The sequence below is a fragment of the Copadichromis virginalis genome, linkage group LG9 (assembly GCF_057382275.1).
Source record: "Copadichromis virginalis isolate Kocher_CV1m ecotype Utaka linkage group LG9, C_Virginalis_male_GT1.1, whole genome shotgun sequence".
In the NCBI taxonomy this organism is placed as follows: Eukaryota; Metazoa; Chordata; class Actinopteri; order Cichliformes; family Cichlidae; genus Copadichromis; species Copadichromis virginalis.
In genome coordinates this window covers 28066095-28080121 of record NC_140626.1, presented here as the reverse complement: position 1 = coordinate 28080121, position 14027 = coordinate 28066095, and the positions used below count along the sequence as shown (strand labels likewise).

General features: G+C 40.2%; 1 protein-coding gene across 5 annotated transcripts in view; it reads right to left on the bottom strand.

Moving 5' to 3' along the window:
* The window catches only part of mllt10 (MLLT10 histone lysine methyltransferase DOT1L cofactor), a 53702-nt gene extending 41316 nt beyond the window's left edge, over window positions 1-12386 (bottom strand). For all 5 annotated transcript variants that reach the window (XM_085468588.1, XM_085468590.1, XM_085468591.1 and 2 more), the window contains exons 1-2: window positions 11865-12386; window positions 9006-9085 (exon numbers count right to left, since the gene is read on the bottom strand). In XM_085468588.1, coding sequence (XP_085324714.1) covers window positions 9006-9085; window positions 11865-12027 — 243 coding nt within the window. In that variant the 5' untranslated portion in view covers window positions 12028-12386. The remainder of the gene's footprint in view (window positions 1-9005; window positions 9086-11864) is intronic.
* Between the last annotated feature and the right edge of the window lie 1641 nt (window positions 12387-14027).

Genomic DNA, 14027 nt, shown 5'->3' with positions numbered 1-14027 from the left:
AGAGCCAGAGATTTTCCTTGTTTGAGGTGACCAAATACTTATTTTCCACCCTAATTTACGAATAAATTCTTTACAAATCCTACCATGTGGATTCATGGATTTTTTTTCACATTCTGTCTCTCACAGTTGAAGTGTACCTCTGGTGCAAATTACTGACCTCTGTCATCATTTTAAGTGGGGGAACTTGCACAATCGGTGGCTGACTAAATACTTTTTTGCCCCACTGTACATGCAATTTTTTTACTAAGTTTATAAATCAGACATGGAGTTTAGGAGTCTGAACCACACACCGACTTTTCTAGCAAAGTTGGAGACACAAAAATCATGGTCATTTAGTAAATGACCCATCAACTTCAAGGTAAAGTTTTTGTACACACAGAGACTGTTACAAATGCACTTAGGTAACCCATTGAGGGTGATCCTAGCAAACTAAGCATTTTTAACATGACAGCAGAGTACAGCAAGTTATTGTCAGATTTCTTCTATTCCTCCATTAGTTCCACGAGTTAAAAGAAAAGCAGTTTGCCATCATGATAAATATCAGCAAAAGTATATTTGCTTTTCACACATGAATAGAGAAAGTAGGCAGATCATTCCAGCACCTGTGTCAACAGCAACATGAAGTTAATCTTGGACTGACAAAGTCTAGTCCGATCCTTAAAGGTTTAAAGACATCATATTAATTTGAGAGGACAACCTTATGTGTGATGATTCAGGTGTTTGTGGAGAGCAGGTGAGCCCAACCACCCTGTTGCAGTTATTAGAAATGCAACGTTTGCCAAGGCTGCGTTCAGCAGGAACATAACCAGGAACTACTTTTGCACTATAAAGTTACACACTGAGCTCTTACAAATACCGAATGGGTTGCATTTTTGCAGAAAATTTGTACTTAAAAAAAAACAAAACAAAAAAACAACACACACACACACACACACACACACACACACACACACACACACACGAAAAAAAAAAAAAATGAAGACAGACAAGACAAGGAAGAAACTGAGATTCTGGGTTTATCCAGTTCTCATGAGGAGGCAGCAGCACGGAGAATTTTATGGTTTGATCCAGGAGTCGAAGCTGTTGCTGTACATATTTTAGGGTGTCAGTGGGGCAGTTCGAGCTCTTGTTGGAGAAGTTGGGACCACATCTGAGGAAGCAGAGAAATAATTCCAGAGAGCCGACTGACCCGGAGCAGCATCTAGCTCTGAGTCTGAGGTAAAACGGTATTGTTTTACTATTTGTATATGGAGCACCAGTGCGTGTTTTGAGCTGCGAGTGCACATGCTGCCAAATGCAGCAGTCTGATTGCTCAGATCTGTCTACTGGAATCAGAATAATCAGGCTTGGCTAAAAAAATAAATAAATAAATAAATGCTGCAAATTTGTCCAGCGAAATTACGCGGTCGGTGTGAACGGCTGCAATAAAAATAGGGGAGTCCAAAAAAATATTTGCACAGATTTTACACATCGGGTGTGTAAATCCCTTAATACAGGGTTTATGAAAAAGTAAAATCCAATTTCAAAATGCTTTGATTCCACAGACGTTCAACGGTAACAACTGAAACAGGTACTGTTAGAAAGAGCAGATCCCTGAGTTTCACGTGTTTCCCGATAGGCAGCACAACAACAGCGGCTGCAGTGACTCCAGACATGCTCACAAAAGTATGGGAGTCTGACTATCGTATGGACATATGCCATGCATCCAGAGGGCAACACATTCAGCACTTGCAAACATTTTGCATGTAAAACTTTATATTCAGCTCAGTATTTTAAAATTTACCACAAGCTTCCATCTCCATTACTTCAAAAACCGCAGCCTTTTGAAATCAGATGATTCTTTTTGGTACACCCGGTTCACCACACACAGCAAATATTATCCGTCTAACAAGCCACACTGAAACAGTTTCAAGGCTTAAGGAGGTTCAAGCTTTAAAAAATTATTTAGTTAAATGTGATAGTAACTGGAACAGTATGCAGATTGACAGGCATGACGCATAGGACAGTAGGAACATGCCAAAGAGAAACCTGCTGGTGGAGGCAGTTACACCACATAAAGTAGGAGTAGCAGCCAAGTCTGTGAGGACCTGTAATTTATTCTTCCTAGTTAATATGCCCCCGTATACTGCAGCTTCCACCAATCTGTACAGAGATTTAATATGGAATGGTACACATGGCCATTTCATCTTAAATGAAAGTTTGCTTAATTCAAGCAAGCTTTCAAGTCTCACTAGGGAGCGGTACAATGATGGGTGCTGCTCAGTAATAAAACATGTCATTCAGTAATATAAAATTCATTACAATCCTCTGTTTAATAAGTCAGAGTAAGCTGCTGTCAGGTCAGTTCTGTATAATCTAACTGTTGCAGTGTGATGACCCTCACACTGTATACCAAAAACGCATTATAGAAGAGATGGGTAGTAAGGCACTACATATTAATATGTATTATGTTAGCATTTTCTCGTGTGTATTTGACAAAAATTGTCATCTTTAAATATTAAATCACTAACCTATGTTTGTATAATAAGCTGCCATCACTCCAACCATATAGAGCCGTAGCTGCTTCTCACACAGACGAGCATTTCAAACATATCAGAGATGCTAATCTGACCCGTGTGTTCGCCTGTGTACTCATGAATCCTGGTGTCACATGTCAGTTATATGTGGAAATGCTGACACCCGACAATGATTTAAAAATAATATTGATTGAATGCAGTAATAGGCTGAACGACCTGAATATTGTCTCGACTAGCAAGCTATTAGTGATCACTCTTGACCATCATCCAGGGTTTCCGCCAGTAAAGGTCTTAAACCTGGTGGCTGCTGCCACCAGGGATGGGGCTAGGAATTTGGTATAATTTAATGTTCATGTAGTGCTATCCAACCACTATAACACTCATCTCTAATTGTGAGTGGCACAGACAGAACTGAGTGGCTACTTATGTGCAGCTCTCACAGCTCGCACACAGGAGGGAAACAGAGACTCCCTTACTGCTTTCAGGAGGAGGAGGAGGAAGTCAGCCATGTGCTGTTAATCAAATGGCCTTGATTAATTGATCATCAACAAGTGTGAGTGCATCTGTAGGGGGGAAAAAAGACGTTTGGGCAGCTTCTTACCAGAGGTATATATCCAGGCAAATTCACCTTAAGCTCAGGCTGTGCAATGCTTAGAAAAATGCAAAAAACCTGAAAGCTACATCTCAGACTGTTCAGGCCTCGGTTATCACATTAAATATTAAAGTCACGACAGAACAATTACAGAATGACTGAATAAATAAAGCTTGTTGGAAAGGTTTGTCAGGAGAAGGCCAGAAGAACATGGCAACATCCTTAGCTTGCAAGTTAGCTCTGAACAAACCACAAGACCTCTGGAACAATGTCCTTTGGACAGACAAGACCAACAACTGCCAAGCACAGTGGTAGAGGGGTGATGATTTGGGCTTGTTTTGCAGCCATAGGCGCTGGGCACCTTGCATTCATTGGGTGGACCATGAACTCCTCTGTATACTAAAGTACTCTAGAGTCAAATTTGAGGCCATCTGTCTGACAACTTAAGCTTGGCTGAAATTGGGTCATGCAACGGGACAATGATCCTACACACAGATCTGCTTCCCATAAAATAAAAACAAGTAGATATAAATAATGTTGTAGGTCTACAACAGAATGGCTGAAAAAGCAAAGAATCAAGGTGCTGTAATGATCCAGTCAAATTCCAGATTTCAACTGGAGGCCTGGAGGTTTGAATGCTGTGTATAAGAAATAAAGAAGTGAGGCAACAAAAAGTGGGCCAAAATTCCTCAGCGATGTGAGAGACTGATAAAGAGACAGAAAACCATTATTTGAAGTTATCATTGCTAAAGATGGTTCTAAAAGCTACTGAAGTGGGCTTAGTTTTTCAAACAACTGCACACAATCCTGTGGAAACTCTTTCATATGACTGTATATCATAGGGACATCCCCCAATCCCAGCTGACTTTATTTCCATACAGAGATGAATGATTTAACCTGCTACAATTACTCTACATAAGTGGCCTTAAAAAGAGAACAGGATGAATAGATAAACACAATATCAAGTCATAACATCTAATAGCAAAGCCCGAGCGACTGTCAGCATCAACAATAGCCAAGTGTAACCAGTGCTGAATGGTTTTTCTACAACATTGGCATGAAGAGCAGGGTCGCTCTGTGTGAGCGTACAGGAATCACAAAAATGTGTCATAGTCCCTTCAGTGCTGCACATACAATACTAATAATTTAGTTGAATATTAAAGAAAGTAATGCCCCAAATCCTCTTGCTGTGTATCACCATATAATGCAATCAACTGCAGTTGACCTTCAAAATCAAATGATATGTTGAATATTCAGGAAGAAGTGTTAAATATAGAGCAAACGTATCTTTCCTTCTAGCTTCGAATTGTGACTTGGGTTTCAAAAATACAACTGAGCTTGATGTGAATTTTAATTACTTACAAGCAGATCGATGAGTCAAACCTTTCTGCTAATGTGCACAAATTTGAAGTAATTCCTGCACTGCTTTGTTCACAAAATGTCCCGCATTGCTACAAATCTCTTTAAGAATTCCATTTACGATTTTTTTTAAACATATTTAAACAGTTTAAAGTATAAAATCAACACATTTTCACACACTGACATTAAATACAGAGGTGCAGTACTATGGTGTCTCTATTTTCACCAAATCCTGGTGACTAACAGCACATTAGTGTGATGTCTAACAATTTTAACATCTATGTTTAAAGTCTTTGACTTCAAAGAAATAAATGCACATTAGCATTATTACTACATTATTGTTGCAGGCAGCAAATCCATCACAGGTCATGAACAATAACAAACGGGCAAAACAGAACCAAAAAACAAACAAATAAACAATAAAGAAAGAGCCACCCTACTTGGAAATATTCTAGGATCACTCTGTGCTTTTAATGGAATTAACCCACACGGCACAGACACGACACAAATACTACAGACCTCAGCTTCAACTGATCAGCGTAAACTCTCTGCGTCCACATGCTGGCGGGAGCATGCGTTACCATGGTTGCCGTATTGTTTACATTTACACTGCTTATGCAGTTAGATGCTGCAGTTGGTTTTAGGACAGCTTCCAAGCAGCAGATTGATTTATTAGGAGTGTGACTGTTGAAATAAGCTTAAACCACATGTCTGCAATTACAAATTATGTTTGCTCCATTTGATTTCTGACCATAAACAAAACTGCACCGAGAGGCCACTTGGAAATGTACTCGGGACTAGAGCAGGGCGATATGGCCAAAAATATTTATCACGATATATATTTGAAAATTTGCGATAACGATATAACCGACGATATAATTGATGCGAGACAAAATACAACTCCACAACATTACTAGCGCAAAAAGACAACCTTCCATTTATTTTCACTTAAACAAGAAGCTGGTTTTTATGTACATTAAAGCTTTATAAAAATGTAACAGTGCAAATGCAAATTCCTTGCTGAAAGTTTAACCAAAAGGCATTTCCAGTAGAAATGGGCTGACATATCCTGAGCATAACCATGTATAATATCCACTGAAGTTAAAAATAGGTGCTTTGCAACATTAAACTGAAGTGTGCAGTACGGATTTTTCGGACCATAAGGTGCACGGGATTATAAGGCACATTAAGTGAAACAAAGCAGTCAGATAAATCAAACTTTATTAAACTCATTCTTCTTGCTTCCTCCACTTCTGTACCATTGATTCATTAATGTTGAATTCTCTGGCAGCTGCTCTGTTCCCATGTTGTTGCAGTATATTAATGACTAACCTCGTATTGTGGATGGATTATCTCAGTTGTTCTCCTGGCTGAAGTTTGGTCCGTTTACAGCATCCTGCCATGCGATTGCATTTGTCTCTAACCATGAAGAACCTTCACGTTAACTTTTATAAGTGGAAAAGTGTTAGTGTTCGTCCTCCAGCTTCACTGTTTATGTTATGCTAACATAGCTGTGTCGCTAGCGATCACGTAGCACATCATTATATACCAGCTAGCCCAACTTCAGTAACCCTACAAACGTCACTGCTGTTTAGTTTCCTGTCTTCATTTATGTTGGAAGTGATAGCAGAGCTGTACGTTTGATTTTTTTCAGAAATCTCTCAGTCAGAACATGCAATATCATGCTTAGGTAACTAGCGAAACTAGCGAGCTAACTTCCGCTAGCTTCCTGCTAACTTCTAACTCCGTTAAATGTAATAACTTTTGTTTTCATGGATGCCTGGAAGTTAAACTTTATAGTTACACCTGGTAAAGCAGCAATGCTGATCGTTTTATTAAAGATGAAAGAATTTAGACAGTTTTTAACTCTAAGTGATGCTGCAGTGTTGTTTGACCTGAAGAATACGGAGTTTAGGACCCAGATTACTCCCAGATTTAAGAGCATCTTAGTCCGACAAATATGACAATGACAACGGCCGCTTGCATGTTCTGCAAAAAAATGTGCTTTGTTGTGTATCTGACGGACAAACACCAAACCAGTTCCACATCACGGAAGTTGCACCATTTTTACAAACCAATTCTGGTTCATCTGTTTCACTCAACAATCGGCCATGTGCGTATGAAAACAAAGGCACTGCGCATGCGCGTTTTACTCCCATTCTATCGCGATATTTCATTTTCCTATCGTTGCCTAACATTATACCGGTATTACCGTGAACGGTATAATATGGCCCAGCCCTACTCGGGACATATTCTGAAACCATTTTTTAAACTTAAAATGATGTTTTTTGTCTACACCACAGTTCTTACCAGCCAATATTAACCATACTAGCTGGGCAAACAGACCACAGTTTATTTGCGTGGATGATTTCAATTTGGCATAAATCTACTTTTTGGAGGAATTTCACAGATTGTATCAAAACAGCAAAGTCCAAGCTTTCTTACTCCACATAAACTAAGCAAAAGAGTGACTGGTTATAACACGATTCCAATCGATGCACATCAGAGCCAAACTTGGGATTGGAATTTACATCCTCAATAAAACATCCTCAGAGAAAAGCCGAAGTGGTGGAGACTTCCACTCTTGCAGACTTTTACGAGTTATCAGTAGCTTCTTTTTTTCTGCCTTTTTTCCCACTAACACCTACTCGAGCTGGTTTTTAAGGTTCTCCGTTGGCTACCAGGTATATTTTTTTGAAGTGAGTTGATCCAAAAAATGTGAACAGCATCACTGCCACCGATTGCTCAGTCAATGGCGTCACTCAATGAGTCATGAAGAGACTTCTTCACAACACTCAAATCCGCCATTACCGCATCCCAACAGCAAGGGAAATGTCCACACACAAACTAGCACTGTGATCCAACAACGAGCTGCAGACATCATTTGTGACAGACTGAGCAGCAGGTATGCCGTCGCCTCCATGTATTCCATCGTTGTGTTGTGTCAAGCACAAATGGCATCCTGGGACTTTAGGCCCATCTTTCTATAACACGCACATTAAGGTGGTACGACTGAAACAGACTCTGCTCTACAGAGAAGGTGCTAGCGGAAATGTGGCATAACTGGAGAGGACTCTTATGAACATTAGGGATGGGTATCGTTTAGGTTTTATCCGATACCGGTGCCAAATCGGTACTTTTGAAACGGTGCCGGTGCTTAAACGGTGCTCGAACCGGTGCTTAAAGAATGGAGAACACAAACTTTGTCCAAAAACCTCTCATGTTCAGCTGGGTTTTTTTGTAAAAAGATAACAATGTTAGCCTTTTCTGCAGCTATGTGGCATATATGGCATCACTCTCTGGAAGCAGTGCTTAAACAATGGAAAAAACACAAACTTTGTCCAAAAACCTCTCATGTTTAACCGTTTCCCACTTTTTCTTTGGTCATTTTAGCCTTTTTGGCCAGGGTGAAGGGAGTATCTGCCATCAAACAAGAAGACAGCCGCATGTAGCTATGATGATGTTTGCTAGTTCACCTTACATGCATTAATGTAATAATGTGGTTAGCCTACTCAACGTAAATTACACACGAACAACATGAAGCTACTCATGCAGAGAAGAACGGCTGCTGCTGCATCATCATCCGTCATCATTTCTGCTACACTGGCAGGGCTAGGGGCCAGGACTCTATTCTTCGGGTTTTTGGGGGATGTTGCTCCGGGTCCGATAACTGGCACCACACCCGACGTGCACGGTGTGAGGTCTCGCAGCAAGCTATCAAATACGGCGCATTTCTCGGCTTTTAAAAAAAACGCTATGCGTCGCCAGCTGTTTAATCGGATTCTTGGTGTTACCTCCTTTGACAGTATCACAGTATCAGCTTAAAGCACTTGTTGCTGCTGAGTTTGCATATTTTGCTGTGAAGTACAGCCAGACTTTTGACCGCTTCGCCTTGGACATTTTTAATCTGTAGCTCTGCTCTAACAGAACGGACGTACCTGGCCCCGCCTACTATCCTCGGAAACGTAAAATGATTGGCTAGAAGTGTATCACAGCTCAGGAAAAAAAAGCACCGAAATAAAGCACCGAAATGTGCGCTGCTTTTCGGTCTGGTTACTACCGTTTATGTCAGAACCGGTACCCATCCCTAATGAACATGATTATATCGTTTAACCAAATTTGTGACAAGGATCATTACTTGAATCACGATTCTACCCTCAGAACACTGACTTACGATCTCTTAACATGATCTCACAACACTCTCGCAAATGAACTTGAGCTATTTGTTGTTTTGCAGTGCTAAAGAGTTGCAAGTCTTGTTGTACAAGCTGCAGACTACGTAATAGAGAAGCAATTACAAGCTCCCTCAAGTTTGTCTTTCCTGACATTAAGGAATATTGCAGAAGAAACATGCTGTGGGACTTGTTTTTACAACCGCTTTTATCCAGGATCTATAAACAGACACAAAAATGACGCACCACCCAACCTGGTGCCATTTTCTTGGCTCGCTTATTAACAATAGGACGGCTCAGGATAAGTCCTGTGATTGTAGGCATTAAATCATCAGTGATGAAAGGGTAGAGGGCTTTGTGACTCACCACGCGGGCTGCTCGCTCCTGAGATTCACACTTTCTGCAAAACCAAGGACCAGTGGGCACCTGCACAATGCCATAGCAGGCTGGGGTAAAGAAACAAACAGTGTCAGTCACAGTAACCACAACACAGTCAGTCTTAAAAAACATTTTCATAACCTGATGTTTCACATCTTCATAAACATCACATCATCTCCACTCCTCACATGTGCCAGAAACTGACATGTGCAACTAAGCTGGTTTGGATGGAGGAGAACAGCTTTTTGATCTAACAGACTGCTGAGCACGCTGCTTTCACAGATGCTATTTTTATGCCACTGCACTGACATCATTTCCTTGTCCTACAAAATATTTGGGACAATGGTGAAATCACTAGCAAACCATTGTCATTAGGAATCTATATTGGCATCAGTTATTAACTCATACACAAAGATGTTTCACTGAAACAAGCCACAGCATTTATTTGGCTTCCAACACAACTACAAAAATTTTGAGGAAATGTCAAAATCATAACTGGCTACATTTAAAGCTAGACTAACTATATTAGATGTTTTTCATTAAACTTTCTACATGGATGATGCATTAACAAGGTCACAGATTTATAATTTACACTTTATACTTCCACACAACAAGGGAAAAAACCTGATTTACATTATTTAAATAGACTTGTTTTCAATTTAAATTAACACATTTTCTGTTTTCAAGTTCGATTTAAGAGAATCAGACTTGTTGTAAAGGTACAAGCACAAGGCAGTGCTACCCTAAATGCGGCCAGACTACCCTAAATAGCCTACCTCTACACATTTCGAGATTATCTCGGATCTGACCAGAGCCCATAATCCGCTGGAATAAACAGCTATAATCCAGATTTTGGAGAACAAAACATCCAAGGGTTACAGAGTTCAAATGAAGACACGAGTGACCAAACAAAGATGAAATATCAAGATCTTCTGCACATACTACGCAATTCAGTTTGAAATATTATAAGAAAGAGCCAATTAATTACGTGCAGTTTTGTTTGCTACTCTAACAGCAGTTAGTGTTCGTCACTTCCAAAAATGCTCAGTTATAACAATCAATCAAAACATTTCTAGTGGTTTTGACAAAGACGGGTGGCTGGACCGAATAAGAGCGGTCTGTGCACGATGCAGCACAGTCAATTTGTCGCAAGCAGGATACCTTGTTATCATGGAAGTGAATGAAGACACAGTTAAATAAACCGCAAATACATTCATAACCTAGTGAGATACCTAAAGAGAGAGCAAAGGGAAAGTGGCTAAAGCTAAGCCTCGGTATGAGCAACGAATCAAAGTAGTTATGAAGAAAATCATTTAGACAAGTAAAACAAAAAAGACAAAAAAAAAAAGATTTTCTGTTATCTGGGGAATTTATAAACATACTGTAAAATGATGCAAGTACCTGACATTTGTTTTGCTATACAAATCTGTTTCGCCTGCTTTTTATTTGGTAAGCTAGACAGCATCAAGTGAAAGTGGTTCAGTAGTTAATTATTTGTACCTCTTTCAGTAACAGAGTACCCTATTTTCAGTTAAGTGAGAGAAGATCCTGTAACTTGCTGTAGTTTGGGGAATATTCTCAAATGTAATAATCTCATCAGCATGAACATAATATTTTTCTTTAAAGAAAAGTTTATTTTCATTTGTGTATGCTGTGAGTTATAACTGTAAACTATTTTCAATAGTTCTGGAAAATTAGGATTGGTCAAGAAATTTCCAATCATTGCATCTCCATTATAGACTACTGAATGTTCCTAGTTAACTTAATCTGATACTAGCCTAACTTAAAAAGAAGCCGTTTCAGCTGCGGTTCAAGGGCAGATCATGACACGAGTGCTGTCTGAATCAGAGCACCAACTAATCTTAATTAGTTCATTTCTGGAGAATAAGTAGCTTTCAAAGCTTCAAATGTCAGTTTTCCTTGAAAAATTAAAAGTATTGTGCTTAGGGAAACCATATTTTCTACAGAGTACTGATACCTGACATCTTATGGAAGAAATTCAAATATTCAACAAGGTTTATTCGCAGATTTCTTCAACCTTACAAAATGTAGCTCGAATTTGAACAGAGGGAGATAAATACAAAGAAAGTGTTAACATCTGACCTGATGAGTGCAGTGAAGTATGTAACACTTTAGCCGTTTCCTATGTTTACTTACAATCACGCTGCTGCCAGACAGGCCTACTAAGCAGTCTAAACACTGCCACAAATTGTTACAAACAAAACAGTGCTACAAGTCCAAATACACTGCCGTGCACTGACTTCAGAGCTGCTGACATTTCAAATAGCATCCCACTGTTTGCCAAATGGACACATGACCAGCTATGTAAACAGTGGACGTCATCACGTGAATGAGTGAGAGTTAGCGTGCAGAAATCACTGTTTTGCTTCTTGAACTGGACCCCCTAAAACACAAAACAAAAAATGTTTTCCACACTAAACTGCTTCCTCTCTTTATTTAGAGCCAGATTTATTGTATTTGTTTACTCCGTTGACTGCATGCATGGTTTAAACTGCTGGTTTCGAGCTCACCTCTTAAGTTTATACCGTTTGTCAAGAGGAGAGTAACCCTCCTTCTCTGAGCACGTGACAGGTCTTAGTAGAGGGGGAAAACAGCACGCCTCGCAGCTAGAAATGTGTGCATAAAGCTGCTGTCAGCCATCATCAGCAGAAGGGTACACAGGCCCTGTTAGCTGCCAAGCCAAATCATCGGAGGGGCCAGCGACATGCGTTGAGCCTGGCCTTGGTGAGAGCAGGAGGAGGAGGAGGCTCCATAACCTTGCAACAAGACAACGATAACTAGCCTGCGAGCTAACTGCTAGCTCCTAGCACAAGCTCCGTGGCTTACCTTGATGCACGGCGACGTTGCAGCCGTGTCCGTCGCAGTACACCAGCGGGTTTTCCGCCCAGCCTCGCTCGTCTGAACACACACAGCACCCTCCAATCATTTCCTTCATGTTACTCGTCAAGAACTCGTCGTCCGCCGCCAGACAACGCTCGCCGGACACCATCTACGAAGAAAGCGGACATGCGGAGGAATACATAAAGGCGGACCCAAAGCTTCGCCGAAGACGCCTTCTCGCTCCCCTACGACGCCACTTTAGGTCCCGCTGGGCCTTAATGTCATGTTTTAAACGTGTTTACGTCCCCTTTTGACGCTGTATTTTCTTTCACCAAAACATCCCCGTCACGGCGCGACGGTGAGAAGAGGGGGAACTTCATAGAGGAGGGGAAGTGCGTAATGACGCAAGGCGCGCGTGTGTGCGTACCTACCGACAGGAAGTGAAAAGAGAATCGCCGGCAGCAAACTTACCATTTTGGTTCCACATGGTTTCAAAGTTTGGAGCAGAGAGAAAAGCGAGACGGTCCAAAGCAGTTCACTTTATGAGGGGGGCAAATTAAAAAAAAATAAAACAAAACCCCAGCGCTCCCAGTGTGTAAAATAAGTTAATTTTGTTTGAACTCTAAGATGACTTAAATCTGTCCTGTGGAAAGCTGCTCTTTAATTGTAGTTTGGTGAGAAATCTTTATTTACATAATAAACACATTTAGAAAACACTAAATAAATTAGCGATTTCAGATAAATCTATGATAACCCATTAAATAACTCACTGAAGTAGATCGTATTATTGTACACTATATTACACACTATAATACTCAGTTATGTCATCTAAAAGCAAAACAAAAACAATCATCTGGGTTAAGATTCTTAAATGAGCCAGTTTACTGTTTTTCTCTGCTTTATATCATCACATTCCCATAAAATATATCATCCTTTTTCCTCTCTCTTGCTCTTGAGTCCAGAAAAAAAGTTACGAGTATTTTCACTCGTCTTTACATTGGTGAGCATTGTGAGCCTTCAGGTCATCAAAACTGATTTATTAATCAATGAGCAAACTGACAGAGTAATCAGTAACAAAAACCTTTATTTTCTTGCAAGCCTGAATAAAAGTCCCTTAGACTGTCAGAGAGGAGCTTTCGCTGAGATAGAAAATTGCAGTGTCTGCTCTAAATGACTATTGGTGACCTCAAAGTATAGCACTCAGGGCTTTTATATCATTTAAGGTATTCTGTAATTATGACCGGGCTGTCCACACACACTGTACATCTGTCAAGTGGATGCAGCCCTGGATAAATGCTGAATGTTTACACCTACAGAAACCCTTTTTGATTCAGAGGGTTTTAGCAGACTACACACACACATGCACACAAACACATACACACAGACAAGATCTGTTTTAGGCAGTCCTCTAGTAAACCATTGCCTGCATCATCATTTCTCTTTTCTACTATTGTATGAGAAGATTGTGTTTATTTATTTATTTATTTTTGGATGTGCTGATGATGACATGTATGTGTGTGTTTGTACACATCCACACATGGATCTTTGTTGTCTGGATCATAAGCGTTTTATTACATTTTGCTATGCCTATTCACTTTTTTTTTACAACTTAAATGAATACCGAAGGACTGCTTTTTCCTGTATTTATCTCTTTGCTTTGAATAATGGATAATATGAATACTCACACTCCTGCACTATTGTCACTCTGGGTTGTAACTGTTTTCAAGTAACTGAATTATGCTACACCTCCTGCATTTGACTACAGTTACACATAGAAGACCCTAAATGTGTAGCTTTTTTACTGTAGAATGGATAAACTAAAGGAAGGAATCAGGGTTCCCTTCGGGAATACATTTTTATCCTTGGAAGGATATGGGCTCTGGGACGCCTATATCAAGCTGCACATATCGCCTTGTCAATATACAGTTTTGTTTTGACAGCTCCTCATGCTGTTGCCAAGGATGCTCCAGAACACACATGCTATTCCAAGCACTCAGCTGCTGCTTGCATCACCGATTCCTCTGAGCGAGCTCCCGCTCTCGGTTTCCAGAGAAACGTAATGACTTGCCAATAATGCGCAAGAGCACACGAGCGTTCTCCGTGTAATATAGTGAGCGAGAGGGCCCTGGGAGTGCTTGCCCATTGTTTGCTTTAATTTCAAATTGCTCA